This window comes from Sinohyriopsis cumingii, chromosome 14 (assembly GCF_028554795.1).
Source record: "Sinohyriopsis cumingii isolate HCF-2022 chromosome 14, ASM2855479v2, whole genome shotgun sequence".
Classification (NCBI taxonomy): Eukaryota; Metazoa; Mollusca; class Bivalvia; order Unionida; family Unionidae; genus Sinohyriopsis; species Sinohyriopsis cumingii.
This window is the reverse complement of record NC_142974.1, coordinates 108,644,593-108,671,973: the sequence shown is the minus strand read 5'-3', so window position 1 is coordinate 108,671,973 and position 27,381 is coordinate 108,644,593. Positions and strand designations below refer to the sequence as shown.

General features: G+C 35.6%; 1 protein-coding gene across 1 annotated transcript in view; it reads left to right on the top strand.

The window, feature by feature from the left end:
• LOC149784586 (uncharacterized) overlaps positions 1-27,381 on the top strand; it is a 128,491-nt gene that overhangs the window by 39,338 nt on the left and 61,772 nt on the right. The window contains exons 4-6 of the mRNA XM_089932652.1: positions 4,125-4,385; positions 21,589-22,170; positions 22,715-22,857. Of these exons, the coding sequence (XP_089788778.1) occupies positions 4,125-4,385; positions 21,589-22,170; positions 22,715-22,857 (986 nt within the window). The remainder of the gene's footprint in view (positions 1-4,124; positions 4,386-21,588; positions 22,171-22,714; positions 22,858-27,381) is intronic.

Here is a 27,381-nt window from a genome sequence, read left to right as displayed (position 1 = left end):
AATAAAGTTAAATGAAATCTCTGACAACACGAAATCATATCGGTACTATAATGGTGATTTTGTGTTGTCAGAGATTTCATATTATTTTATTGATAAAACGTCAGACTCCTGTTATTGACTGATGCAATGTCCTTACATGGCAAATCGAAAAGACGAGGCTGAAAATGAAGATAGTTCTTAGATGTACGAATTCGGCGGAAGATTATATAAATAATATTGTAAAGTAATATCGTAAGATAAGGCCAATATTGTTATTATAATTTTAAAATTAAGAAGTTAGATGTTGAAATAATAGCAGTTATTTATATTGTTTGTCACACATTTACATGTATACATGGCAGTTATTTACATATATTTGAAATACAGTAATAATGTCTACATTACATTTTCATTATTAAATTGATGTCATGATATAGGTCATTGAAATATGAGTTAATTTGTTGTTTTTTTAATGGTGAAGACACTTCTGTATCTGATAAATACATATAGGAACATTTCAGAACGCTGCTCGCAAAGCAGGGGCACTGCCATAGGGCTTCATCTAGTTGCTTAAAATTTGTCCATAAATTATAGATGTACGGTATAATATTATTACAGCATAATATTAATATATATATTGTGATTTATAGGTAAATTATAAGCAACAATATGAACCCCTGTGGTATCTGGATAGAACTAATTTCATACATTTTTAATTGAGATCTAACTGTATATAAGTTGGGAATAGAGTTCAGAATAGTTGGAGACTATCCATAGTTTTAAGCTTTATGTAACAATTGATATCGCCAAACTATAAATAATAGATTTGTATGGTTGATCAGTGTAAAACAGAACAGTTTAGAAAGTTTACAAATTCTTTCTGTGTAAAAACAATTATGGACTGGAATCACTTGAGTGACAGCATTGTGTGTGTGCAATCAGTGGAGAGTTTCAAGACAGTTCTTGAACATTGCTACTAACTTTCTAGTTGGCTCTCTCTTCCGGTGCAAATTCATACTGTAACTGGCCTTGTATACATTCAGATTCCGGTGCAAATTCAAGCCGTAACTGGCCTTGTATACATTCAGGTTCTGGTGCAAATTCATGCCGTAACTGGACTTGTATATATTCAGATTCCGGTGCAAATTCATGCCGTAACTGGCCTTGTATACATTCAGATTCCGGTGCAAATTCATGCCGTAACTGGCCTTGTATACATTCAGATTGAGATTCAGATATAAATGTTTCTAGTGCATGACATATCCAGACCTAATTTGACACTTTTGTTTTATCCGTGCTTTAACTGGGATTTTGCTGTTGCAGTCAATAGTCTGCATGTCTGTCCATCCGTCTGTGACAGAACCAGTCATTACTTTTCGTTCACAATACTTGAAGAATTTAAATGAATTTTTTATATGTAAAGGGTAAATATGTGCTTCTTATTGATTTGAGGCAAAGTTTAACTTGGGGACTGACTCATGGATAATTTAATTTTATGAGGAGGGCCTAAACAATAATCTCACCCCCCATAAATGATCAGCTTTTAATTCCTTTTGACCGTTTGGGAGGAAATGTATGGAAAATTAAATGAAGATAAAGATGTATCACATTTTTTTAATTGATCTGCAGAGGACATTCTTAGAGTTCCTGTTCCAAATATGAGACTATTAGATTAGATTATGTAGGTTTGCTTTCAAAAAAAAAATTAACCTATTAAGATCAGGATGTTATAGGTGTAGGGATATGCATGCATGTGACCATTTGCAACAAATATTTTATATATTATAAATTGTTATGTACTATTGATTTGACTCACATACTTAAGAAAGAAATGTAAAGTTTGTAATCTCTGCAAACTGACAGTAATATTTTACATGGTTACTTTAACTCAGTGTTGCATTTACAGTTATATGCATCTGACAGACATTGATATGAGGCCATGTTCTGTTGCCTTTTGAATTAACAAATCAGTACTTTCAAATCTATGGGAGTGAAAAAGTTAATTTGGAATGGCAACATAAATTTCTTTCATATAGGACGCTTTGCATATTCTGATAGTTTACTATAAACAGATGGGAGAGACCTGTATATTCTAACTGTTGGCAGACCAGGAACTTTTATTGGTGCCTGTCTGGTCTATATGTTAGTTAAACTAGAATGGACCAAGAATTCCAAACTTGGGCAGAAACAGAAATTTTCAGGTTTGGTTCTTCAGTTTTGTAATGTGTGCAGAGTTTGATGTTGTAGAAAATGTAATCCTAGCTATTAGGAATTATTTAATCAAGCTTTAAGTTATTTAAATACATTTTAATTCCCTTTATTTTGATATGGGAGTCATGGGTATAATTTGTGATGGACAAGATACAGATTGGCTGTGCTTGTACTGCTTTGTCATGTTCACTTCTTAGGCAGCAAAGGTAATTTGGAAATTAGAAAAAAACATAAATTTGTTTTAACAATAGTTTATATATATATACACTTTCAGACACTTGTACTGTATAGCCTACTGTGACAAATTTCGCTGTCCCTATTTTAAAACTAGTCAAGTTAAGTCCAGTTAGGTCTATGTGTACATTTTTTGATCGGCTGTTGCCTTAGCTGGTGCCTGATTTTCAGTATTACCACGTGTACATTAAATATAGCCAGAGGAAAGTAGAACAAAGGTATGCCAACATTTATCACCATTATGCATGTTGGAAATGCAAATAATTTCGCTTTAATACCTGCTCCTTTTTCAGAAGCACATATTACCGTAACTTTAGAGCAGAAATCTTATTAGTGCCTGTCTAGTCTACTTCAGTCTACATATCAGTAGATAGTTAAGTATATTTGATTTAAATATATTGATTTAATATATACTAATTTCAATTTAATTGTCAGTTTTAAAAAATTCTATTGTTTTATTACATGCAATTGGAATGTAAATTTATTCACTAGAGCTGATACTTTTTTTGAGAAAATAGTTTTACATTGACTTCGTTTTATAAACACCAGGTGTTGATCTAGATCCTGACCTTAATTCAAAATTAGTAGCAACCATATAAACGAGTTTTATTTTTATTTTAAAATGATTGGTTGTTGTCAATGTCATGATGGGACCATGTGTTTAAGATATAAACAGTTTTTGTTTTATTTCTTAGAGTAAAATGATTGGTTTTTGTCAGGGCCACACTGGGTGTACATGTATTTTAACAAGTACCTAATGTCTATGACGTTCTGGAACATGATCACGTGGCCCACTTTTAGTGGTTTATAAGACGATATAACCTTTGTTTTGGAGAGGTAATCGAAGTAGAAGTTGGGTTGTTACACATGAAGTTGTATGTTGTGCTGTTTGGAGTTATTTCCGATTACTTGGAGTGGAGTTATTTCAAATTACTTGGATTCAAAAGGATTAATTCTGTTATTTTTCTGGAAAATATGCGTGCTGTTGTGAACTGTTGAATAAGGACTGCTTTTATATATAAAAGACTCACCTTTCAAAAACCGGAGTGATAAATCTTGTTTCTAGAAGGAACAGTAGACTTCAACACTAGAGATTGCAGCAAACGTCAGCGTCTTACATCATGGATTCTTCGTCGGGATTCGAACTTGAAATCAGTTGAACATTTTGTTATTAAGACTTCAGAAATTTTATTTATAGATTATTCTTGGATTATCTTTGGATTTGATTCTTGAAAAGATAAGCTCATATTTTTTTATTTTTACAGAATTTTCCAAGGAAATAAATTATTCTTCATTTTTCAAAGCTTGTTGTTTTCACTCTTGTGTTACTGTTTATTCGTGTCTAAACACATAACAAGAACTCTATTGAGATTTAACATTTGTGGTTTTTTCATTTGTGCACAATTGAACACTTATAAATTGCATATGGTGAGTTTTATTGCCAAAGGATTTATAAGTGTTGAGCCATCTAATAACATGAATAAAAATGATACAGATGGAAAAATCAATTAAGCTTAATTTTCAACTTCATACTTTTTAAAATCTGCTTTATTATTGAATATATACATACATACATACATACATACATACATACATACATACATACATACATATATATATATATATATGTATACATATATATATATATATATATATATATATATATATATATATATATATATATATATATATATATATAGGTGTTCCAATAGAAATTCTAAAAATGGATGACAGTTCTATCCAACTTTTTGAAGAAGCTCTAAAGGATGGAAACGAAACTGTACACAGCATACGTGTCATGGTTGTTGGACACATGGGTGTAGGCAAAACAACCTTGGTCAAGCGTTTTCTAGGAGAGGAGGTAAACATTTCCCAGAGACGTAGTACGGAAGGCATAGATGTCTATGTCAATTGCTGTGATGTTTCTTTGTCAACCCATGAATGGACAAGGCGAACAAAAGGTAAGTGGGCATAAATAATAAAAATCATACAAGATTTACCTCTCGGTATTTATACAAATGCCATGTATTTAAAGGTATCATGTTATACTGTTATCTGTTTATCCATCTCTATTTCACTTCCTCACAACGACAAAGGATACCACACTTTGTAAATATGTTGCATTTGGGGCAAGGAACAGACCTAGATGTATCAGTTTCTGGCTTACAAGGTCTGGCATCAGGGTCAAGGTCACTGTGGCTAATGGAGGGAAACTTCACATACAATTAGCAAAAACAGATTTTCAAAATATTGTGTACTTGAAGTAACTGTTCTTTTTCATCTACTGCTTTTAGATATACACAGACAAGGGGGGAATTTTAAGTCTTGATATTTACCTTTTACTACAGGTATTTAGTATTGAATGTTAGTGCATTGCCTTTGTTGTTTGTATAATTATTATACTGTTAAAATTTGCATTTTCCTCCTACATTATTTGTGTGAATGTATATGCTGCTTGCATCCTGTATGCACCTTTTGGCTTTTAGTCACCCTCTGTTGCATGCTAACCTGCTTTGTAACATAGCTACACGGTGAGTGATATCTGTACTAACACCATATAAGCCATTAACCAGGCAGTCTTGGTAGAAGTGCCTGGGGGTTCAGGTTAGAAGAATGACTATTCCACAGCATAGAAATGGCAACAATTTGATCATGAAAAGGGGATGTTTGTGTGCCAGTGATGGGTTGATGATTAGCACCCATTTTTGGGGGCACAGTAGGATTTTTATAAATATTTTGAATAACATCAAAGAACGTGTGAATTTTTAAGCAGCACTCACACCCGTATAGAAAATCGTTAATCAAGCTTACTGCATTTTAATTTTGCTTATAGATATATACATGTATATGTTTATTCTGGTTATGTACAGAATCATACACACTATATAATATTGTAAGAATAACAAAGGCATGTATCATTGCTTAAAATTCAATTATCTATTATACAGGTAGATATAATAATATTTATTACAATAGTACATGTATGACATGTACACTGTAAGTAACAATATGAGCCCCTGTGTATGAATAAAATCTAGTATTACAAAATGGCAATGGTCAGCATGCCATCACAGGGGCTCATATCGTTGTTTACAATTTAACTATCAATCATACATATATTATAAAATAATGCAAAGGAGGACACCTCTCTCCTTTCTCATATGACCTGTTTAAGAATCAATGCCGGCATTTCAAGCTACATTTTGCATAGTGTAATTTGATACTGATGTTTAGCTCAGGCGATTGACTTTGTATGCCATCCAAATTTTGGCTTACTATCATATCTTTAAGGAATGCCAGACCATTTTTGCACGCTACAGCTTGACATGACCATGATTATGCCCGCTTAATATGCAAGTGATATGCTGCTAAATGGAATACTGTCCTCTTATTGGTTAAAAGAAGATTATATCCTGCATTTATTTATAACTTATCTTCAATTGACCAATGAGAAAACACGTAGCAGGCGTTTGATAGTTCTGCAAGTTCATCCTAAAGTGAAAGTTTATGGATATGAGATGGGGTTTTCTTTTTAAATACTTGGAGAGATCTTGTGTTTCGGAATATTGATATGAATAAAGGCATTTATCAAATACCCTTAATTATTACTTTATAAGCAATACAATGTAATAACAATTGAACAATATAAAAATTTAAAGGTCACCCTTTTTTTGTTAAAAAAACTTGAAAGCCATTATTGACTGCCATGGATCCCTCTATTAATTGTAACACCTCATAAAACATCCCACATTTGGTCTTAAAATGTCCAGGTTACATAATAATAAACTCTGTCTCTCCACTTTTTCAATCACTTTATATATCTGGCTATTATCACATATGGGTGTGGGTTTTGGAGTAGGATCGCCACTTACAATCTCACCCAAGCTTCTAATTCCTGTATCGTTGCTTGATACTTTGGATAGTGCTGAACATGCTGTTCCAGGTCACTTTGTTTTGAACAGGTAAACAAAAAAAAAAAAAATAAGCAATAAAATGGTACTGAATCCAGGGCAAATATATTTAATATAAATGTGTTCAATAATTCTGATGTGTTCTCCTATGTGATTTTGACATCTCAGACACTGGTAGTCCCTTCCCTTTGTATTAATGAAATGTGACACTTCAGTCTATTTGGCAGCCACGCTGCATTTGTATTAATAGAAAAATGTAAAGTATTTTGTAATAAATGGATATTTTGCATTACTCTTACATCACTGTACCAGTCAATTGACTCTTGACAGCTACAATGGAGAGAGAGAGGACTGTTTACTGAAAATCTAGCACAGCTTTGACCCATTCAAGAGGGTAGTTTCCTCTACATAGTTTCATTTTGTCATGAGGAATGACCTCTTTGCCATGAACATGAAACTGGATCAGATAATCTTCACCACTAATCTTCTTATTGACCAAAAATGGTCCACAATATGATTTCTGTAACTTTGGACAAACTGCTTCACTTCTTGTTGTGGAGATACCACACCAAATCACCAGGCTGGTAATCTTGGAGTGTTTGTTTCACATCATAATTGTCCTTATGTCACTTGTCTGGAACCAGAAGGTGGTCACGAGCTAGGCTGTGACCTCTCTGTATCTTCTCCTTCATCAGTTCCATATAGACTCCATAGGAAGATAGAGTTTCATTGAAACGGTTTACGCAACTCTCAAATACGATATCTGCAGGTAATCTTACTTCACGGTTCAACATCAACGATTTCGGAGTCATCCCAGTACTCCCTTTTGGTGATGCCCTATATGCACCAGAAATGCAGCCTAGGTTAAAATCCCATTCATTTTGCTCTTTGGAAAGATATGCCCTTATCATCTGGACTAGCATCTTGTTAAATCGCTCCACTTGACCGTTGCCATGGGGATTTCTTGGTGTTGTCTTGGTCTTCAGAAAGATCACAAAGTTCTCAAAAAGTCCTACTTTACTAATTTGGACCCTGGTCACTGGGTATATTAGCAGGACAGCCATAACGACTTATAACTTCGTTCAGAATAACTTGGGTTGTAGTCTCAGCTGTTTGATCAGGCACAGGAAATACCTCCACCCATTTGATAAAATGGTCTGTGACAACTGATATGAATTTGTTTCCTCCTGGTGTTCTAGGAAATGGTCCAATAATTTTCATCATCACATTATCGGGCTAAATTTAGTTATTTCAGGTGCTATGGCATTTATATAAGTTTTGGAAGAGAAGATATTTTTGTGTATAAATGTTCTAAATTTTCTCCATAAAATTAATAACAGTATGTCTATGATAGAGAAGTAATTCTACAGTCTGCTGTTGGATTAGAGGCATATATTTGGGGTCAATGCTATTCAAATGCTATGGTGTCAAGTTACAGTCTTAAGATATGGAAACAATGGACAGTTGGATTATGTGTTTGTAAAGCTAATTAAAATCATTTATAGTAAGTTTGCCTTAATACTTAAACATTAAAATTAGTTACCATTTGAAGGGAAATTTGAACCTCTTTTATTAGGTATAAAGCCCTTAAAATGGAGTTGGGTAGTTATACTTTAATTTTGAATTAATTTGCTCAAAGAGGATAAAGTTGCAATTCATTTCCTACTCAAAAATATATTTTGGGAAATTCTGACATACAGTATGAGTGGGAAAAAGTGTGTATGGAGAGTACATATATTGCTTTATTTTGGATTCTTTGCATTTTGATATGTAGATTAGAGTTAGATAAAGGGTCTGCACCACCTAACACAATCAGATTAGAAGTTTAGCTTTAGAATAGGTCTTGAGGGAATGTTCTCTCTGAAGTCGCTAGGATTGTTTAAAAAGCCAGAACAAACATAGTGCAGGGAGCCAGCATGAAGAACTAGAGGTAACATAATTTCATTAAATGTAGAAAAGAAGAATCCCTCTTGCTTGTGACTAATTCCCCATAGTGCAGTTACATCAAAAAGGTGCTACTAAATCAGCCTATCCATAGGTACACCTACCATCATTAACCCTAATGGTGCTCTTGGACTAGTGGTTGAATGTTTATTTGCTCCACAAACCTCGCACTGTGAAACCCAATTGTCTACATCTTCTCTCACTCCATACCAATATTACCTCTGTAAATTCTTCTCTTTAATTTTCTCTTTCCAAAAATGCCAGTGAGTAACCCATCATGCATCTGGTACTTCCTTCTCTCTGCAAAGAGCTAGGAATGAGTAATTGAGGACACGAAACTGAGCCATCCCTTGTATCAAACTTTCTGATTCAGACAATACCTTGTTTCAAAATAAGGTCATTCCATTGGAGTACGTAATGGCATATAGCTGGACTTGATGTGGCAAGCTCATGTGCTCATTGTCTTTTGTCCTCTTGAAGCCATTTTGAAACTGGACCCATGTCGGAGTTTTATTGCTGTAATTGCTTCATATGAAATGCAGTGAAATTTCTTGACCATGGAACATAAGATCCATTAAAGCTGGTATCATTGTGAGTAGCTTCTCTACTTTATCCATGTATGTTCCACATACAGTTAAACTTAAAGCAACAAAGGACATGCTTGATATTTTCTTGTATTTTCTCTTCAACGTTTGAAGCCCATCTTCAGTCACAGCAGATTAGAAAACTTCATAACTCTGAAGAAGGCCGGAATGTCCTGTAGTTTCGATCTCAATATGTGAATATTTTACCTTGTTTCACAGGAATTACAATTTGACTTTTGTTGTGGTTGACTGACTTGTAGGTCTTTTCTCATCTGACCAGCCTGTAACCCTGCTCTCAACTGACCAGCTTTTAAGCCTGGTCTCTCCCTACCACTTGTAACCTCAGCTGTATCTGGCTGACCTTTAAACCTGGTCTCACCTGACCAATCCGTATTCCTAACCTAACTTGGCTGCATCTGAAACTTGGTGTCACCTAACCAGTATGCCTGAGATGATGATTGTGATATGATTCCTGTCTTACCCTGACATGGAAAACAAGGACGATTCACCAAGTTGAGAACTGCTAGGGCTAACTCCATTCTTTGAGACTCTATGTCATAGGAAGCCAACTTCATCCTTTAAAAGTTCACAAGTCTCAGCTTCAAATTGGCCATCTGTATACATTGCAACACAACTTTGAGTCCTTGCATATATTCACAGAAAGTAGTTCCATACATTATGTTGGTAAAACGCTGTGGCATTACTGTAAACGCAAATAAACCATGCTTGGTCACAAATGCATTCTTAGCAATGTCTTCATTCCTAACTGGGACTTAAAGGTATCCTGATATAAGATCTCATGTACTGAAAAATTTTGGACCTGCAACTGCATAAAGGTATTCATTGAGTCTTGGTTATAAGAGAAACATCCACTTTTGCCACATTATTCAATTTTCTGTAATCTATACATGGACTGACAGTACCTTTTTTCTTTTTGACCAACACAGTTGGAGATTCCCATCATCAGGAGAGTTGGGTTTTCTAATTACACCCTTTCTTAATTAGCAAAATGCCATCAGTACTCTTCTGAAGAGCTGCTTTATGAGTTTTACATTCCCTGTGTCAGTCATGTGTTCTGCAAGATTTGTAAGTCCTAAATCATTCTCATCTTGACAGAAAATATCTTGGAAATCAGTGAGCAGTTTGACTAATTGCTTCTGTTGCTGTTTATCTATAACTTCTTTTTTCTTAACTAGCAAAATTGCATCAGTATTCTTCTGAAGAGCTGCTTTATGGGTTTTGTATTATCTGTGTCAATCGTGTGTTATGCAATATTCATAAGTCCGAAATCATTCTCATCTTGCGATAAAATATGTTGGAAATCAGTGAGCAGTTTGGTTAATTATTTCTGTTGCTGAAACTTCTTATTTGATAATTCTCTGAAAAGGGCTTTTAAATGTTCAGGTACATCTTTTTCTAGGTTTTTCTTTTGTTACTTCCTTGAGCTTGCTTTGCTTTCTTGGTTAGAAATTTCCCTTCATGACAAGTATTTTTTATATAGTCTGGAAGCTTGCTTGGAGTGGTATATGTTGTTTCTCTCCATTATGTTGATTCATCTGGTGGCAATGTCTTTCCCTTTCTCACTTTCATCGTCCTCTAGAACTAACACCTTTATGACCAATCCAGATGTAACTTTCTTAGCAGTACCTATCGCAGCTCCTTGTTTCAGTGAGACTGGCGATAAGAATGGATTCATGACCCTCACCTTTATTGTAGTGGTAGCATTAATATCACCAAAACTGGAAGCCATATCAAGGGGATAACTTTCTTTATATTGCAATGTTGGTTCAATCAAAGTTCAGATGCACCTTCCTGAAGATCATTATTATGGTGATCATCAAACACATCTAGAATCTGTTCATTCAAACCAGGTGTGATGTAATTATCACCTAAACAAATTCTTCTGATTGTTAACAATCTGTTGACACTTATCTCTTTGCCATCATGGATGATTTTATTCTTAATCAAAATAAGGTCTGCTAGCTTCCCAGCAAATCCTTTCAATGCAATGGTACCAAGCAAAACTTCATCTTTGATTTCTTTTCAGCAGTAATGACTTCTTGATCCATCTTGACGGTGTATAGTTCTTAAGTGACTTTACATTTCCCATATTACAGAAGTGATTCTCCTCCTGCGTAAAGAAGACATCCTCTGCTCCTTGATTCTGGTCTTTCAGACTCCTCTATTTTCTTGTATACATGTTCAGCTAGAACAGTATCTACTACAATGGTAATTGGGACTCTCTGTATAGAACCATTAACATACATCCCTTTGACTTTGTTATACCTCTAACAGTATACTGATTTTCATCTTCTGTCACTAGGCCACCATTTTCATCAGTTTCTGAACAACTATATTTTTTGACTGCTTGTGTTTCACTCTTCTTTGAAAAGTCTTGAATAAAGCATCTGTAGTAGGAACATGTATGATCCATGAACTGACGGAGTTCAGTCACATTTTATGGATCCTTCCATTGGAGTAATTTTGCAACGTTATTCGGATCAGGACTATCTCCATCATTTAAGTGTCGTAGGAAGCCGACTTCATTCTTTAAAAGTTCACAAGTCTCAGCCTTTAGTCCTTGGACATATTCACAGAAGTAGTTCTATACACTATGATATCATCTATATAGATGTTTCAGGAAAAATATACCAATCCTTCAATGCAATTTCTGCCACTCATTAAAAAGTTGTGGGATTGTTGGTCAAACCCTGTGGCATTACTGTAAATTCAAATAAATCGTGCTTGGTCGCAAATGCAGTCTTAGAGATGTCTTCATTCCTAACTGGGATTTGAAACTATCCTGATGTAAGATCTAATGCACAGACAATTTTGCACCTGCAACTGCATCAAGTTATTCATTCACTCTTGGTTATAGGAAAAACATCCACTTTTGCCAGTGTATTGAATTTCCTGTAATCTATACATGGACTGGCAGTACCATTTTTCTCTCTGACCAACACAGTTGGAGATGCCCATCATCAGGAGATTTGGGGTCTCTAATTACACTTTGTGTTTTCAGTTTATCTATAACTTCTTTTTCTTAATTACCAAAATGTCATTATTAATCTTATGAAGAGCTGCTTTATGTGTTTTGTATTTCCTGTGTCAGTCGTGTGTTCTGCAAGATTTGTTAAGTCGTAAATTATTCTCATCTTGAGAAAATATCTTGGAAATCAGTGAACAGTTTGGCTAATTATTTCTGTTGCGGAAACTTCTTCCCATTTTCGATTGTCAAAAAAGAGCTTTCAAATATTCAGGTATAATTTTTCTAGGTTTTTCTTTGTATACTTCCTTGAGCATGCCTTGCAACTTTGTTAGAGTTTTCCCTTATTGACAAGTATTTTTTTATAAAGTCTGGAATCTTGCATGGAGTGGTATCTGTTGTTTATCTCCATTATCTTTATACATGTGGAGGCAATGTCATTCCCTTTTTCACTTTCATATTCTTCAAAAGTTAGCACTTTATGACCTATCCAGGTGAAACTTTCTCAGCAGTACCTGTCACAGCTCCTTTTTTCAGTGAGACTGGTGATAACAAAAGATTGATGACCCTCACATTTATTGTAGTGTTAACATTAATATCAGCAAGACTCGAAGCCATCACAAAGGGATAACTTTCTTTAAATGGCAGTGTTGGTTGAATCAAAACATCATATGCATATTCTTGAACATCAGTAGTATGGTGATCATCAAGCACATCTACAATCTATTCACTCAAACCAGATATAATTATCAGTTAAACAAACTCATCTCTTCTGATTCTAACAATCTGTTGATATTTTATCTCTTTGCCATCATGGATGATTTCATTCTTAATTAAAATAATGTCTGCTATCTTCCCATCAAATCCTTTCAATGCAATGGTACCAAGCAAAACTTCATCTTCGATTTCAGCAACAATGACTTCTTTATCCATCTTGTCAGTGTCTTAAGTTCTAAAGTAACATTACATACCCCATGATCCAGAAGTGGTTCTTCTCCTGCAAGTACAAGACATCCTCTGTTCCTTAATTCTTGTCTATCAGACTCCTCTAATTTCTTGTATACATGTTCATCTAGAACATATTTTCAGCACCAGTATCTACTACAAAGGTAAATGGGACTCCCTGTAGAAAACTCTTAATATATATGCTCTTTGACTTTGGTATACCTCTACAATCAGATATATTGACAGATATATTCATGATGGTATGTTAATTGGACAGTTTATGAATTTGATCACTAATGGGACCATTTTCTTTTAAAACCTAGATTCTCTCAAATGGCTAATGGAGTCAGTCCCCATTAGTTTAAACATTTTCTTATGCTGGATGCCCATAATTCGGAGCTCTTTTCTGAGGGTTTATCTGTTGTGGGCTTTATTTCATATCTGCTCTGCTTCTTTGAACATTCACGTTTGAAATGAGAAGGATCATCACAAATAAAACAGACCTTATTGCATGCCTTTCACCATGAAGACCCATCTTGGTAACTTTGTTTACCTTTGCTGACATTATCAGACCTGCTGTAAGACGGTTTACATGAGCTTGGATGAGAACTCTGTGGTAAATTAGTGGTCTATTTATTTATCTATTCTTTTATAACCTCTCTCAGCCTACCCAAATCAATTAAATCTGTCTTTGAAGCTTTCTTCTCACTGTTGCCTTTGTCAACTCTTGCAGATTCTTGCACCTGTTCATGTATGTACTTGATTCTTGTTCTTTCCTGGTGCTGCCCTTGCTACTATTTTCTGTGTAAACTGATTTCATCATCAGCAAATATGCCACTAAGACTTGCAGATTCTTGAATTTGAACTGGTTTATTAAAGACTTTATTCTTGTTCTTACCTGGTACTGCCATTGCTACTCTTTTCTCTGTGGACCTATTTTCATGTTCAATCACTAGGCCACCATCTTATCAGTATCTGAACAACTGTAGTCTTTGAATGCTCATGTTTCACTCTTCGTATTTTTATTCCTATATGTTTCTTGAAAGTTCACTTGTAACTTGAAAGACAGAATCATCTATGTATTTCGGTTGTTTAACATACTCAGACTGAAAGTGATCTTTATCATCTATCATCCCACCAAGAACCTTCTCAGTAAATCTTCTTGTCTGGTATCTTTGTCATGTAGTATATGCCTTGTAATATAACCTCTTTAATTTAGCTGCATACTCTTCAACAGTCTCCCCACATTTCTGGTCTCTGTGACATAACTGCCATATGTGTTTGCAGTTTAAATAATCCTAAATCGACTGGCCAATTCATAACGTGCATACACTCTATGAGACAATTTTCCATACACAAATTCACCTGCAGCACCTTGTAACCTCGGAAGAAATTCATCTAACTTCTCATCCGAAGTCCACCTCTGATCAATGACAACTTCTTCAAATCTATTGAACCCCATATACCAGCTTTCTATTCCAATAAAGGGAGGTGACTTGGGGCTTGCTGCTTTGATAACTTGCAATATATCATATATTTGACGACAAACTTCCCTTTTGAATATTTATTTGGACATGTCTTGATATTGTACTCCTTCTCTGTGAGGATTGATTTGCCTCCCTTTTTTCAGAACGATTATTGTCATCACCTTTCATAATATTCTCAACAGCTGTGTGATATGTAGTCTTCTGATCTCTTTGAGGTTTCTTTCTATCTGCATTAATTGATTTTCTGCAAGCGCTTGCAGTTCGTCTGCAATGCCCGTAGTTTTGGCTACGTCCACATCCTGTGTAGGCTGGTTCCATATACTATCATGAATAGCCTTAGCAGATGCATGGCCCAATTCGGATAATTTAGCATGGCACTCTGGATTTATTCATGATGCCCCTTATGAACACGGCATTTGGAAATAAACTTTTAAACTAGTTTTATATGATATTGAATTTAATATTGTCTTCCATTTCCTTAAAATTACTTTCTCTCAATATATATATATATATATATATATATATATATATATATATATATATATATATATATATATATATATATATATATATATATATATATATATTTGTAATTACTGATGCATGGGGCTCTTGTGTGCACTGGGCCAGATTGGGCCAAAACAGTCCAATTAGCCTACGTCTTGCCCTATGTACTACTTCACATGAAAGCCTCAACCTTTTCCACATCTCTAACCCAAGTATAACACCAGTATAATGAACAGTCACATATAATGATGCCCTCAGATTTGGTGAACTGCTCTGATAACCCAAGGGGCCCCGAGTGGCCGAGTGTTCTAAAGCGCTCTCCGTTACGGATCACTGCCATCTCACCTCTGTCTGCGTAGGTTAGAGTCTCGGATTCAGCCAATGTGGGTATGTGAGAAAGCTTGCCAGTAGCTTCTCGAGGGTCGGTGGTTCTTTCCGGTGTTTTCCCGGGTTCTTCCTCCACCATTAATACTGGCCGCTATGTATAGCCTATCGTGTGCTGAAAAATGGCGTTAAACCCTAAACAACAACAACAACAACAACTGATAACCCAATACATCTTCCCCAGCAGGCATCATAGTGGTCCATTGTGACAGTAGCTTGGGAAGTAGGACTGTTAATAATGTCAACTGAAACTTGAGAAAAATGGTTGTCTATGCAAGATCTTGTATCCGCCATCGTTGTACTCATTTACAAGTAACATTTTCTATATAATTAAAAAAAAATACCTATTGGAAAATATCTTGATTAAACATTTATGATTTTAATGAGGTGATGTTTTAGGGTTAAGACATTTATATGAATATTTAAAAAATGTTTTCTTTTTTGTGAGATTTTTTATATGGCTAATATGTATATCCTGATATTATCAAAATAATGAGAAAGTATCTTTTTATTTAACTCTATTCTTTTGAAAGTGAAGAATTCCAGTTTGAAGAGAGGAAGTCTCAGAAATATGCTGGAAATTCCTGAGTTTCATAAATGTTTTTGTTCTAGGGTTTAACGCCATTGTTCAGCACAAGATATCTTCCGAATACCCATCTTGGTCCTGGTTTGGCACTTGTTTTGCTGTTGTTGTTGATGTAGGGTTTAATGCCATTTTTTAGCACAAGATAGGCTATACATGGCGGCCAGTATGACCGGTGGAGGAAGAACTCTGGAAAACCCAGGGAAGAATCACCGACCCACGAGAAGCTACTGGCAGGCTTTCCCACTTATCCACGCTTAAGCCGAGCCTTGGACTCGAACTCACGCAGACAGAGGTGAGATGGCAGTGATCTGGAACGGTGATCGCTTTAGACTACCCAGGGCCCCACGTTTCGTAAGTGAGGAGTCATCCTAAACTTTTGTGAAGATGCTTGAATTTTGGGGTTTTATTGTGTTATATTTCCTGCTCATGTATGATCCACTAAAGTGGGTGGTATTATAGAAAGATAGACAGATGTAGCTCTACAATGATACCAAATAATCTGTATTTTTTTCCTACCCAAAATTCGCCCGTGTTCGGAATCCGATTTTATGTCCGGATTTTAGACTTCTATCTCTCAATTGGAAGTCAACCTGTTATGAACTGCAAACAGACAGATGAACCTTTGCGAAAAATAGCATAATATGGACATTTGGAATAAAGAGTGGTCTCTATACGAAAATAATGGGTCTGTTAAGCAAAAACAACAAACAATCAGAACTCCAACTTTTACCCTTCTGTCAAATAGCCAATGTTTCTAACACAATTAGGCACTATGCTATTGGAAGATATCTGGAAGTTGGTGTTTTTGGATGTATTCAGAAATAGCTTTCAAAATGTGTTTCTTACTCAAATTGCAAACGAAAACGACAAAAACCTCCAGGAGTTAATGTGTTAATAAGTAATTGTGGCAGGCACTGATTATGGTTCAAATTGAGAATACCTTTGGAATTCATGATCAACTTTTAGTAATTTTAAGGTAAAGTGTTGCAGTTTTAATTGGAAAGTTATTGTTAAAACTTAGGATATATTTGGTTACTTAGGTCACCATGACTTATATCTCATGCTGTGTCTATCATGATATTTAATATTATGTTCATCACTATATTCCATGTTATGTCCTTCGCTATATTTCCTGTTATGCCCATCACTATATTTGATGTATACCCTCTATTAGGTCAGAAAGTGAGGTGATTTAGAAATAAAGAGAGGTTGCAAATGCCTTTATATATTTCTTATTTTTGAAATTCAAAAGCATACCATGGTTACATGCACTTGTGCTATGCATATATAAAAAGCCTACCTATCTATTCAAATTTTAAAACCAGTGCAATAGGAAACACACACGTTTGCACCTTATTTTAAATAGCCAGGAAATCTCAGGAAAATGTTACTTTAGTTTGATGCAACAGTGGCTGATGGGGTTTTGGTGGGCTGATCTCTATGTAGACAGTTCCATTTGATCTGTTGTCTAATATGGCAGCCACAGTACATATGTATTGGTGAAAACATATCCTCACTGCTTATGCTGGCTATTTAAAAAAACCTTTTACATCCTAGATATCGTTCAAAGAAGTTTTAATTCCCTTTATTTTGGTGCATGATTGCTGGGTGTATTATGAGCTAATTATAATATACAATTTGGCCTAACTTCAGATCTGCACCTTTAAAAAAACAGCTGTTAGCGCCATCTGGTCATTTTCACTTCCTGGACTTAAGAGGTAAATTGTAAGAATAGAGCCAATACTTTTTGTTTTACTTTTTATACATTTGGTAATTCATTCATTTCATTTTCAGAAGCAGGTATTACCTAGTGTGGCAAAATTTATTGGGGCCCAGAGTGGCCGAGTGGTCTAAAGCGCTCTCCGTTCCGGATCACTGCCATCTCACCTCTGTCTCTGGGTTTGAGTCTAGGATTCGGCCAATGTGGGTATGTGAGAAAGCTTGCCAGTAGCTTCTCGTGGGTCGGTGGTTCTTCCCGGAGTTTTCCCGGGTTCTTTCTCCACCATTAATACTGGCCGCCATGCATAGCATATCGTGTGCTGAAAAATGGCGTTAAGCCCCATAACAAGAACAACGAAATTTGTGTTCCCCATTTTCATAACTGCTAAAGATAGTGCACTTTAGACTATTTCAGGCTGATAGTTTTAGCACAAGGGATCAGTCATTTTACTTAGCTGTGGGCTTAGATCATTTATAATTTCCACGAGTACAATAGCCAATGAAATTGCAGCCACAGTACATGAACGTAACTTAGAGGTATATCAACATTCTCTCCACTGTGTATGTTGCAAATGTGAGCAACTTCACCTTACACCCACCACTTTCTCAGAAGTTCATAATACATGTAGGGCATCCACTTAATGCGCCCTTAGTATAGTACATAGCCATCACTGTCTAGTCTGGAAAAATAATTTTCCCCATTTTAATAACGGCTAACGATAGTGCACTATAGACTATTTCATGCTGATTATTTTAGCACAAGGGAGCAGTCATTTTAGTTACCTGTGGGCTTAGATCATTTACTATTTCCACAACTTCTTGTTGTTGTAGGGTTTAACGCCATTTTTCAGCTCATGACAGGCTATACATGGCGGTCACTATTAATGGTGGAGAAAACCCCCCGGAAAGAACCACCGACCCACGAGAAGCTACTGGCAAGCTTTCTCAAATACCCACATTAGCCGAATCTGAGACTCGAACACACGCAGACAGAGGTGAGATGGCAGTGATCTGTAACAGAGCGCGCTTTAGACCACTCTGCCACTCAGGGCCGCATTTCCACAAGTACAATATCCAAAGAAATTGCAGCCATAGTACATAAAAGTAACATACACGTATAGCAACCTTCTCTCCATTGTACATGTTGCAAACGTAAACAACATCACCTTACACCCGAACATCTCTCAGAAGCTCGTAATATCACTAGAAAGCCCACTTGAAGAACACATAGGTATTATTACTGTATGATTTAATTTTGGTTGTATGGGTGAAACATTCAAGTCGCAAGCATCAAAACAGACCTGTTGAATAATTCTCCTGTATTTTCCCCCACAGAACAGTAGTCATTAGCATTAAGGTCCCATGCAAGCCCAGCCCCTTGCCTCTTATGACAAAACATGAGGTATTTTAAAAATGCACACTTTTATTTTTGTCAACATAACAACCAGTGTTGTGCTGAAAGACATGAATATGAAACTTGCCACAATTTTTCTGTGATGTCACCAGTAAATTGTATAGTCTTAAAAGCAATGTAGCATTGAGGTTCATGAATGTCAGAGGTTACATTCTTTGTCATGTTCTAACACTAGAATATAGAAAAATGCGATTTTGCCTAGTCATTATTTATTTCTTAATTTCATTACAATTGAATGAAAAGAAAAACTTTTCACACTATATTTCCTACACTTAAATGTAACCGTTTTAAATTTAAGTTGACTTCACTCTTGTGTTCTGAGACTTCTAAGATCCCTATGATTAAGTTCACGACATAGACAATACTACCTGAAGGCATATTGTGTATGTTTGAGCAAAATAAGCATAATTATTTCCTTTATATTGGTGTTTGATTGATGAGTGTATTTTGGGCAATTGAGGATACCGCTTGGCCTTGCTTAAAATATGCTCCTATAAAAATATTGTTTGCTCCACTTTATCATTTTTGCTTACTGGACCTCAGAGGCAAATTGTAATAAAGAGCAAAAAACTTATTATTTTTACATTCATTGCACTTTCAGAAGTTTTCATTGTCTATTCAGGGAAAATGTGTTTTCACTATTTTAATAACTGCTAAAGATAGTGTACTTTTAGCCTAATCCAGGTTGCTATTTTGCGCAAGGAAGCAGTCATTTTATTTAGCAGTTTGCTTAGATCATATATAATTTCCACAAGTACAATATCCAAAGAATGTTCAGCCACATTACATTTCAAACAACTTTTCCTTGCACACACCACTCTCTCAGAAGTTCATAACATCTCTAGAGCACCCGCATATGGCCACCAGTGTAGCCATCTTGAAAATCTTGTTATCGCTATTCATCATAAATGGATGGATATATCAACATGGCGTGTTCATTAAAATACTTGTTATCTTGTCTAGTTGGTCCTAAATTAAATTAATCTCAGTCTATTTTCCATTATGGCCATCACAATTAGAATTAACAACTACGTAACATTTCCAGGTTTGCATTAAGTTCAACTTATGTGGCTGGGCATTAGGAGTAAAATTGAAATTCAAGATCAAAATTTGTTTCACTATGTGGAGATCAGGTGTTTCGGTTTACTTGAAAAACATTGAATTGAAAAAAGAAAAGGAAATAAATCATTTGTCTTTAGATGATTTCAGTACATGTATCATGAGTGTTCAGTTTTGAGTGTTTCACTACACACACACACACACACACACACACACACACACACACACACACACACACACACACACATACATACATACATACATACATACATATATATATATATATATATATATATATATATATATATATATATATATATATATATATATATATATATAAATGAACAGGATAGGTGACATGCAGGAGGCTATTTCTACATTTACTGCAGATTTATGACCAGAGTCACTGCAAGTTTACAATGGATGAAATAGTGCCATGGATGAGTGTCACCTTTTGGTGCCTCCCACTCTGAAACAATCATACAAAAACTGTACAAAATGGCATACCCCGCCTCGCAGATTTCACACCCAGGCAGTTGCTCATATGGCCTACCCCTTATGATGGCCCTGCATATGACAACTGTCATATGACAGATGTGAAGTTAACAATACAATAAGAACAGTTAGAGCTGAATGACATATACAGTATTGCATACTTTTATGGGTTCGTGGTTTAAATGTTGGGGTGAAACATAAGGACAGAATGCAATTAATTGATATAACTGAATAAAACTTTATATTGGGATTTCATGCAAATTAATTATAGTTTCATCTGCTTTGTCTGATAAAGATTGAACATCACGTGTATCAGCAATTCAATTGATTGTTGTCCAAAGATTAATTATTGATCAACTTGTTGGCCCATGGAAATTCTTTTCATTTTTGCCTGAAGGTGGGGTAGCAAGTGCATTTTGAGGTTATTTCTAAATGGACATAGACACAGCTGTTCATTAGTGCTTCATTTAAATGGATGCTTCAGTGTCTAAAATACGCTTTTTGTCTACTATACCATCACCGCATGTTCATAAGGGTGATAATTTGACCTCTTTTTATATCTGCACATCAGACCCACTATTTTATCGTGTCCTGTCCCCATTTTACTCCAGACGTGAAACTTATCATACATTTTTTGCAAAGGGTCACATGGTATGTGGAGTTATGAGTTAAATGGATATTCAAAAGAGTGTAATAAAAGTTGTCAAATACTTTGTCGATGACCATGGATACAATGCATTAAACATTTGTATATATGCAGTGGGCAGAAGACTAGAAGTCACTAATGCCTAATCAGTGTTCCATTTGTCTATATACATATCTCATGAATTGTTTGTACAGAGTTAATGAATATATCACATACTAATTATTTTATGTAAATATAAATGCATTTAATTGATGCCTATATGGTGGAGATACACATGTGACAACATACATTTGGTGGTAAGTAGTTTGATATTTACCCATCAGCTGCAGCACTCGATCTTGTAGTGAGTCTGGAGGAGCATAGTTGCACCATAACATATAGTAGAAGAACAAAATAATGATATGAACTGTATTGTGCTTTCAAATTTCATTACAGCTTGATACCCACCCGGATGCAAAGCAGAATTTTTCAGTATTCAGTGTTCCTTCTGTTTTCAGATTCAGAAAAGGATCACAAACTGCAGCGCCTTGTCAGGGTCCTAAATGAGAATTACCAAACAAGGGGAAGGGTTGTTGATTTGGAACTAGATGCAAGCTCTAATCAAAGGGAAAGAACTGATGAAAATCCTATGAGCCATGTTGCTGATGATGACAAGAATACAGAAGTATTATATCACCATTCTCAACAGCAGAACTTAGGAAAAAATCTGTCATCTACATTTGGTCTTCAAGAAGAGTCATCTTCCACTGTAGTTCAAAGCAGTCTCACTCAGTTTGAAACGTCTGGATCAAAGCCTGGAGAAAATGGTGCCACTGAAAATGACATGACAGATCCATTAAGGGAAATGTTAAAATTGTTGCAACAAAATCCCGATAAAGCAAAACAAGATGTAAGCAAATATGCACATTTGACAATGTTGGACTTTGCAGGGCAGTACGCCTTTTATACAACACATCAATTGTTCCTGACATGTCGTGCCATATATCTCTTGGTTTCAGATGCCAGTAGAGAGGTCAGTGATCTTGTGGAAGACGAGTGTTACTTTGACAGTGAGGGGATAATGAAGTGCAAAGTTCATGGTGAGTTGTGTGCTGTTTCTAGCTAAATACACCGCAAAATGTGTCATTTTTGTTCCAGATGTGCTGCTGCTTTAATGTTATTATTCACCTTCTTTGATTAACAGGTTTCCTCTCCAACTACACTAATGATTTTTAAAAATCAAATTTTATTTTTCAGAAATTTTTTAGATAAAATTTCACCCAACAATATTTTAGTATACTCCACTGTTTAAAAATTTAATTAGCAGCAAGTTGGCTAACTACTTGAGAAATATGTAATGCCTAATTAAAATGCATTTCCAGTAAAGCTGGTGGATGAAGTCTTATTTGGTCATTTTTCCACAATCAAGACTTGAAGGATAAGAATGAAAGTCAGTTATTGTTGCAAGCACCATATTTTCTTAATTAAGTTGAGCTTCACATATTTTCATATAAATTTAGGTAATAGAAACAACATTGTGTCAGGGACTGAATGTTATAAAAATATCTTGCCAATAAGTACATGAACTTCATTCTAACATTGTTTACATAATCAATGATGCTTTGTATTCTGATTTTTTTTCAGACTTAGTTGAGGTTTGGATGAATTCCGTACATTCATGTGCACCACCCGACAAGGAAAACTTGAATTCTGCAAAATCCCATACTTATAAGGTTATCCCGCCACCAGTAATTTTAGTGGGAACACACATTGATCAAATCACACAGGTATTTAAACCATTTTATCCTGTTTACCAATTTCAACTGCACTACTTTATTCCTAAGAAGCAATTCTAAATACATTGTGGTCAAATGGAGCATCATACAGCAACAGCAGCAGAAATATTTGTATATGCTCCTGTTCAATGTAACGGTTTGTTTTATTAACAAGTTTGCTCCAGATTAAATCATCCCAAATTAACTGAAAGTAACGTTGTGTATCGGCTTCTTCTGGGTGTTGAACAGTTACCCCTTCTATCAAATTAAATGATGGATGCAACTTAGGTGAAAAATCATCTCGGACCTATTCCTCTTGAAAGCCATGAAAGTCAGCTTCATTCTCAGAATCACTGTCGAAACGTGCATGAAGCCAAGCATCATCTCTTTCGTCAACTTGATTCAATTCTAACCCATCATTAAAGTCAATATTATCATCAGAGTTATCCAAATCGCCAACTTTAGTGTCGCTATCCTTACAATCTGGTTACATCTGAGTTGTCATCCATCATTTTATCGATACATTTTCAAGCCTACAATTTCTGTTCCAACCAGGTTTTTTTTTTTAAATTTCACTGCACATGCATGCTTTAACCGTTTCCAGTGTTGGTGAAGAAGTACTCAAATATTTGCAATGTATAACACATGTTTCTAGAGGCACTACACACATACATAGTAGAGTATGACCGTAGTCATATCCAGAATAAAATGAGATACTACGACCACAGAAATACTCAGGATAGAATGAGGTATTACTACCGTAGTCATATTCAGGAAAAAATGGGTTACGTTTGTCAGTAACACCATGAAGGGTTAATAATTCATAAATAATTACCTTATTTTGTTGATATTAGTATTCTTTTGGAGTTCATGAAGCTGCAGTATTATGAGAGTCAGAGAACAGGACAGTTATTTCTTTGACTGGACTCTTGATTTACACAAGTCTTACTATACATGTACTTAGGCTAAATTTTCATGATTGTTAAATTCGAACCATGCAAGTTTCTGAAGTTATCTGTTAGTAAGAGTAAGTGGAGTAACTATTCATCCTTTTTTAATAGCATCATAATCACAAATGTGGTCAGGTAAGCACTCCTAAGTTGTTATCTTGAAAGATTCATTATGGCATGCTTGAAATATATACCTGAATAAGTTCCATTCCCCCACCTCTTTGACAGCTCATATGCATCTGGAATAACATCAAGTGAAAGCAAATGCAACCCACCATGCCTTCTCAGTTTGACTAGTCAGAGGCAAGAAGAGCTTATGGAATTTGTTGTTGTCTGTTATTTGTTTGTCCATTATCACAAGTTTGTTATTGTTTTTACTTCTAAAGTACATGGAGCATTGCTCTGAAACCTTACATGTATTTTTATACGATGGTCTATTGGACCTTAATGAGAAAAGTGCTGTTCTGACATCGAGTATGGTAGCCATATTGCTATTTTGAAAATCTTATTGCTACTTCTCCTGAATGGATGGTCATATCAGCGAAATCTGTCTCTAATAGGAGTGGGATCTAGTCCATGAGGCTTTAGTCTTGAATGCATGATTGTGACAAAAACTGACTTAATGTGTCAAAATTGATCATATTTGCAAGATGTAACTGTTTTTGTTAAGCTACCCTCACCCCCACCCGGTTCAGATAACTATCACCTTTCACGGATGGAGGGGAATATTACCTGTTGTCAGTTTTAAGATAGAGGGTCTTCATTGCTAGTGATAGGGACTTAACGTTGAATTATCTGTTACTTTTACATTTCCACGCTGTAATTTTAGAGCCATTCGAGAGCCATTAGAGCTGAATGGGTGAAATCTGGTGTAACTATTATTTATCATAACAATTGTGTCAAGTACCAAGATGGCAGTCCTATTAAAAGGCCAAGGTTAAATGTAAGTATCAGTACTACATTATCTGCTGTTTCGTTGCATTCCAGAGATGCCCATTCCCTAAGTCGAATCTAATATTTTCTTCTAAGTTAGCAGTTGGATGCACATAATTAAGTAACGGACGTAATTCCAGTCTGATTCCTTTGACATTTTGAGCACATGGAACATCTTTTTTACATGGGCTTTTGAACTACTTGTGGTTTAGGATGCACCAGTGACTTTCAACACATTTGTTGTCGTTGTGCATTTTATCAGCCATTCCGAAGTATTATATTTGCTTTTCTTCCCCAGCCTTTGCATTATTTGAATTATTTCTTTTGTTTTGCTTCCAATTTTCAATAATTTTGGTTCCTTGATCTGAAAGGCTGTACTTTTGTTCTTTCCCTTTTTAGTATCAATTTTAGGGTATACATCATCAACATTTTTCTAGTTTCCAGTGGTTTTGTTTTGTATTTTCCTTTTCACTGACATATTGTCACATAGTGTGGATAAGTGTGGTGAGATAGGAAAATACTTGTTTCACTATTACTTCTCTCATTTATCATGTATTGGTTGTAGAATGTCTGATTTGTTACTTTTGGTCAGGTGGGCTGTGAAACTTTGCAGAAAGTCCCAACACTTAGACCTCTTTTTTTGTTAATAATTCAGAATGAACTCTGTTCCCATTACGGATCTGGACCACATCCTGTTTTAGGGAAGTTAAATCATTCAATCACTGAGAACCAGAAGTGATTTCTTTGGTGTGAAGATTGCTAAAAGACACAGGATCCCTGGTGCTTGAAGTAGTGAAAGATGGGTCCCTTTCCCTTGCCAAGGCCTGCGGTAGATTTGCACCTTCCCAGGAAGGATGAACATCACATGCAAGGTAGTCATAGTACCAGTGATTGATTGTGTACCGGGAAGAGTAGTGGTCATGCTTGGATAAATCTCCAAACTGGTTATTGACTGGTGACATGTGGACAGGTAATGGTAATGTAAATCTCTTTTTAATCAATGGGGTATAAGAACTAGTCACCAGTCATCATAAGGCAACCAGACACTGAATTTTGATTGTCAGTCAGGGGACTGACCAGATTGATACCTCCCTTGACTCTATGATACCGTCTGATTCCTGGGATAGGGAGTTGGACTTTGTTTCACTTTCTCAGAAAGGGGTAGACCGGTATCACATCTTCCCTATGGTCTCATTTCTCTACTGGATTTCTTGAGTACCAAAATTTACACCATGACATGGGAATAAGGAAACACTGATATAGATAAAAGCTGTATTGACAGTTTACTCCAAGGCTTGGGGTCAGTGATTCCACATCCCTCATAGGATAACTAACAGAGCTCGTATTACCTGCACCCCTAGTAGATAGTCATGGGACGATGAAAATATTTATTTAATGTATCTGTGTTCTCTCACTTTTTCTGTAAAGTGTTATTTTTATGCACAGTCCTCTATTGCATTGGGCATAGGTTCAGGATAATGGTGTATTTTCCATTCTAGTGAACTCTAATGAGTTCTTCCTTATACTTTAGGTTGGCCAAATGGTCTAAAAAATTCTTTCTGCTGGTGTTCTCGCAGTAAAAACAGTTGTATATGCCATGGAAGGAAGTCTTCAGATTCCTCTCCTTTCTGTAAGGATGAAGGCATTCGGCCCCTGGACTTTCACCCTCTGCCGAATATCCATCTTGGTCATGGTTTGGCCCTTGTTTTGTTGTTGTAGGGTTTAGTGCCATTTTTCAGCACAAGATAGACTGTACATGGAGGCCAGTATAAACAGTGGAGAAGAAACCAGGAAAACTCCGGTAAGAACCACCGACCCATGATAAGCTACTGACAAGTTTTCTCACATAACATATCCACACTTGGCCAAATGCAAGACTCGAACCCACACAGACAGAGGTGAGATGGCAGTGATCCTTAACAGTGACCGATTTAGAACATTGGCTACTTGGGGCCCCCAGCCCTTGTTCTTGAGGTTTGGTTGGGCAGCATGGATGATGCATTGATCCATGTTACATTAAAGGAGGATGGCCAGCTTTATTTCTGGAAGCATTTTCATATAAACATTTTATAATTTGATAATGCTTAATTTATGATCACTGTTGAATATTACCTTGATTTAATCCAAATTTGGAGTGCTTCTTTATAAAGATTGATACAAATCATAAGTTCACTTTATTTTTCAATTTCCAGGATATGGAATCAAGTCTATTAAGCTGATATTCATTTTTCAATGTAATTATGAATAATGATCAGAGATGATGCAAAACTAATGGGTAAATTAAATCGGGATACAAACATATGGTTGTAGCAATCATTCTCCATTCATTCCACATTCCCACCACTTTAGAATGTATAAACAGTAATGTTTGCTTATATCGGTCTGATGCCAAATATTGCCAATGATCAAAAGTTTCTCCCCATTTTTATTCAGTGGAACTTTTTCTCACAATTTATCATGCATCATCATCTTCTAGTTACTACATGAAATGAACATGTTTGCAAGGACAGTTAGCATGTCATGTGATTGACTGGTTTTAGTCTCATTCATGTTCAGTTACATTTTGTAACTTATGAGAAAGAAGCCACTCAGACTAAAATACCATTTTAATTTGTATGCATAATTGTCAATGGTAATAATAACCAGGAAACAG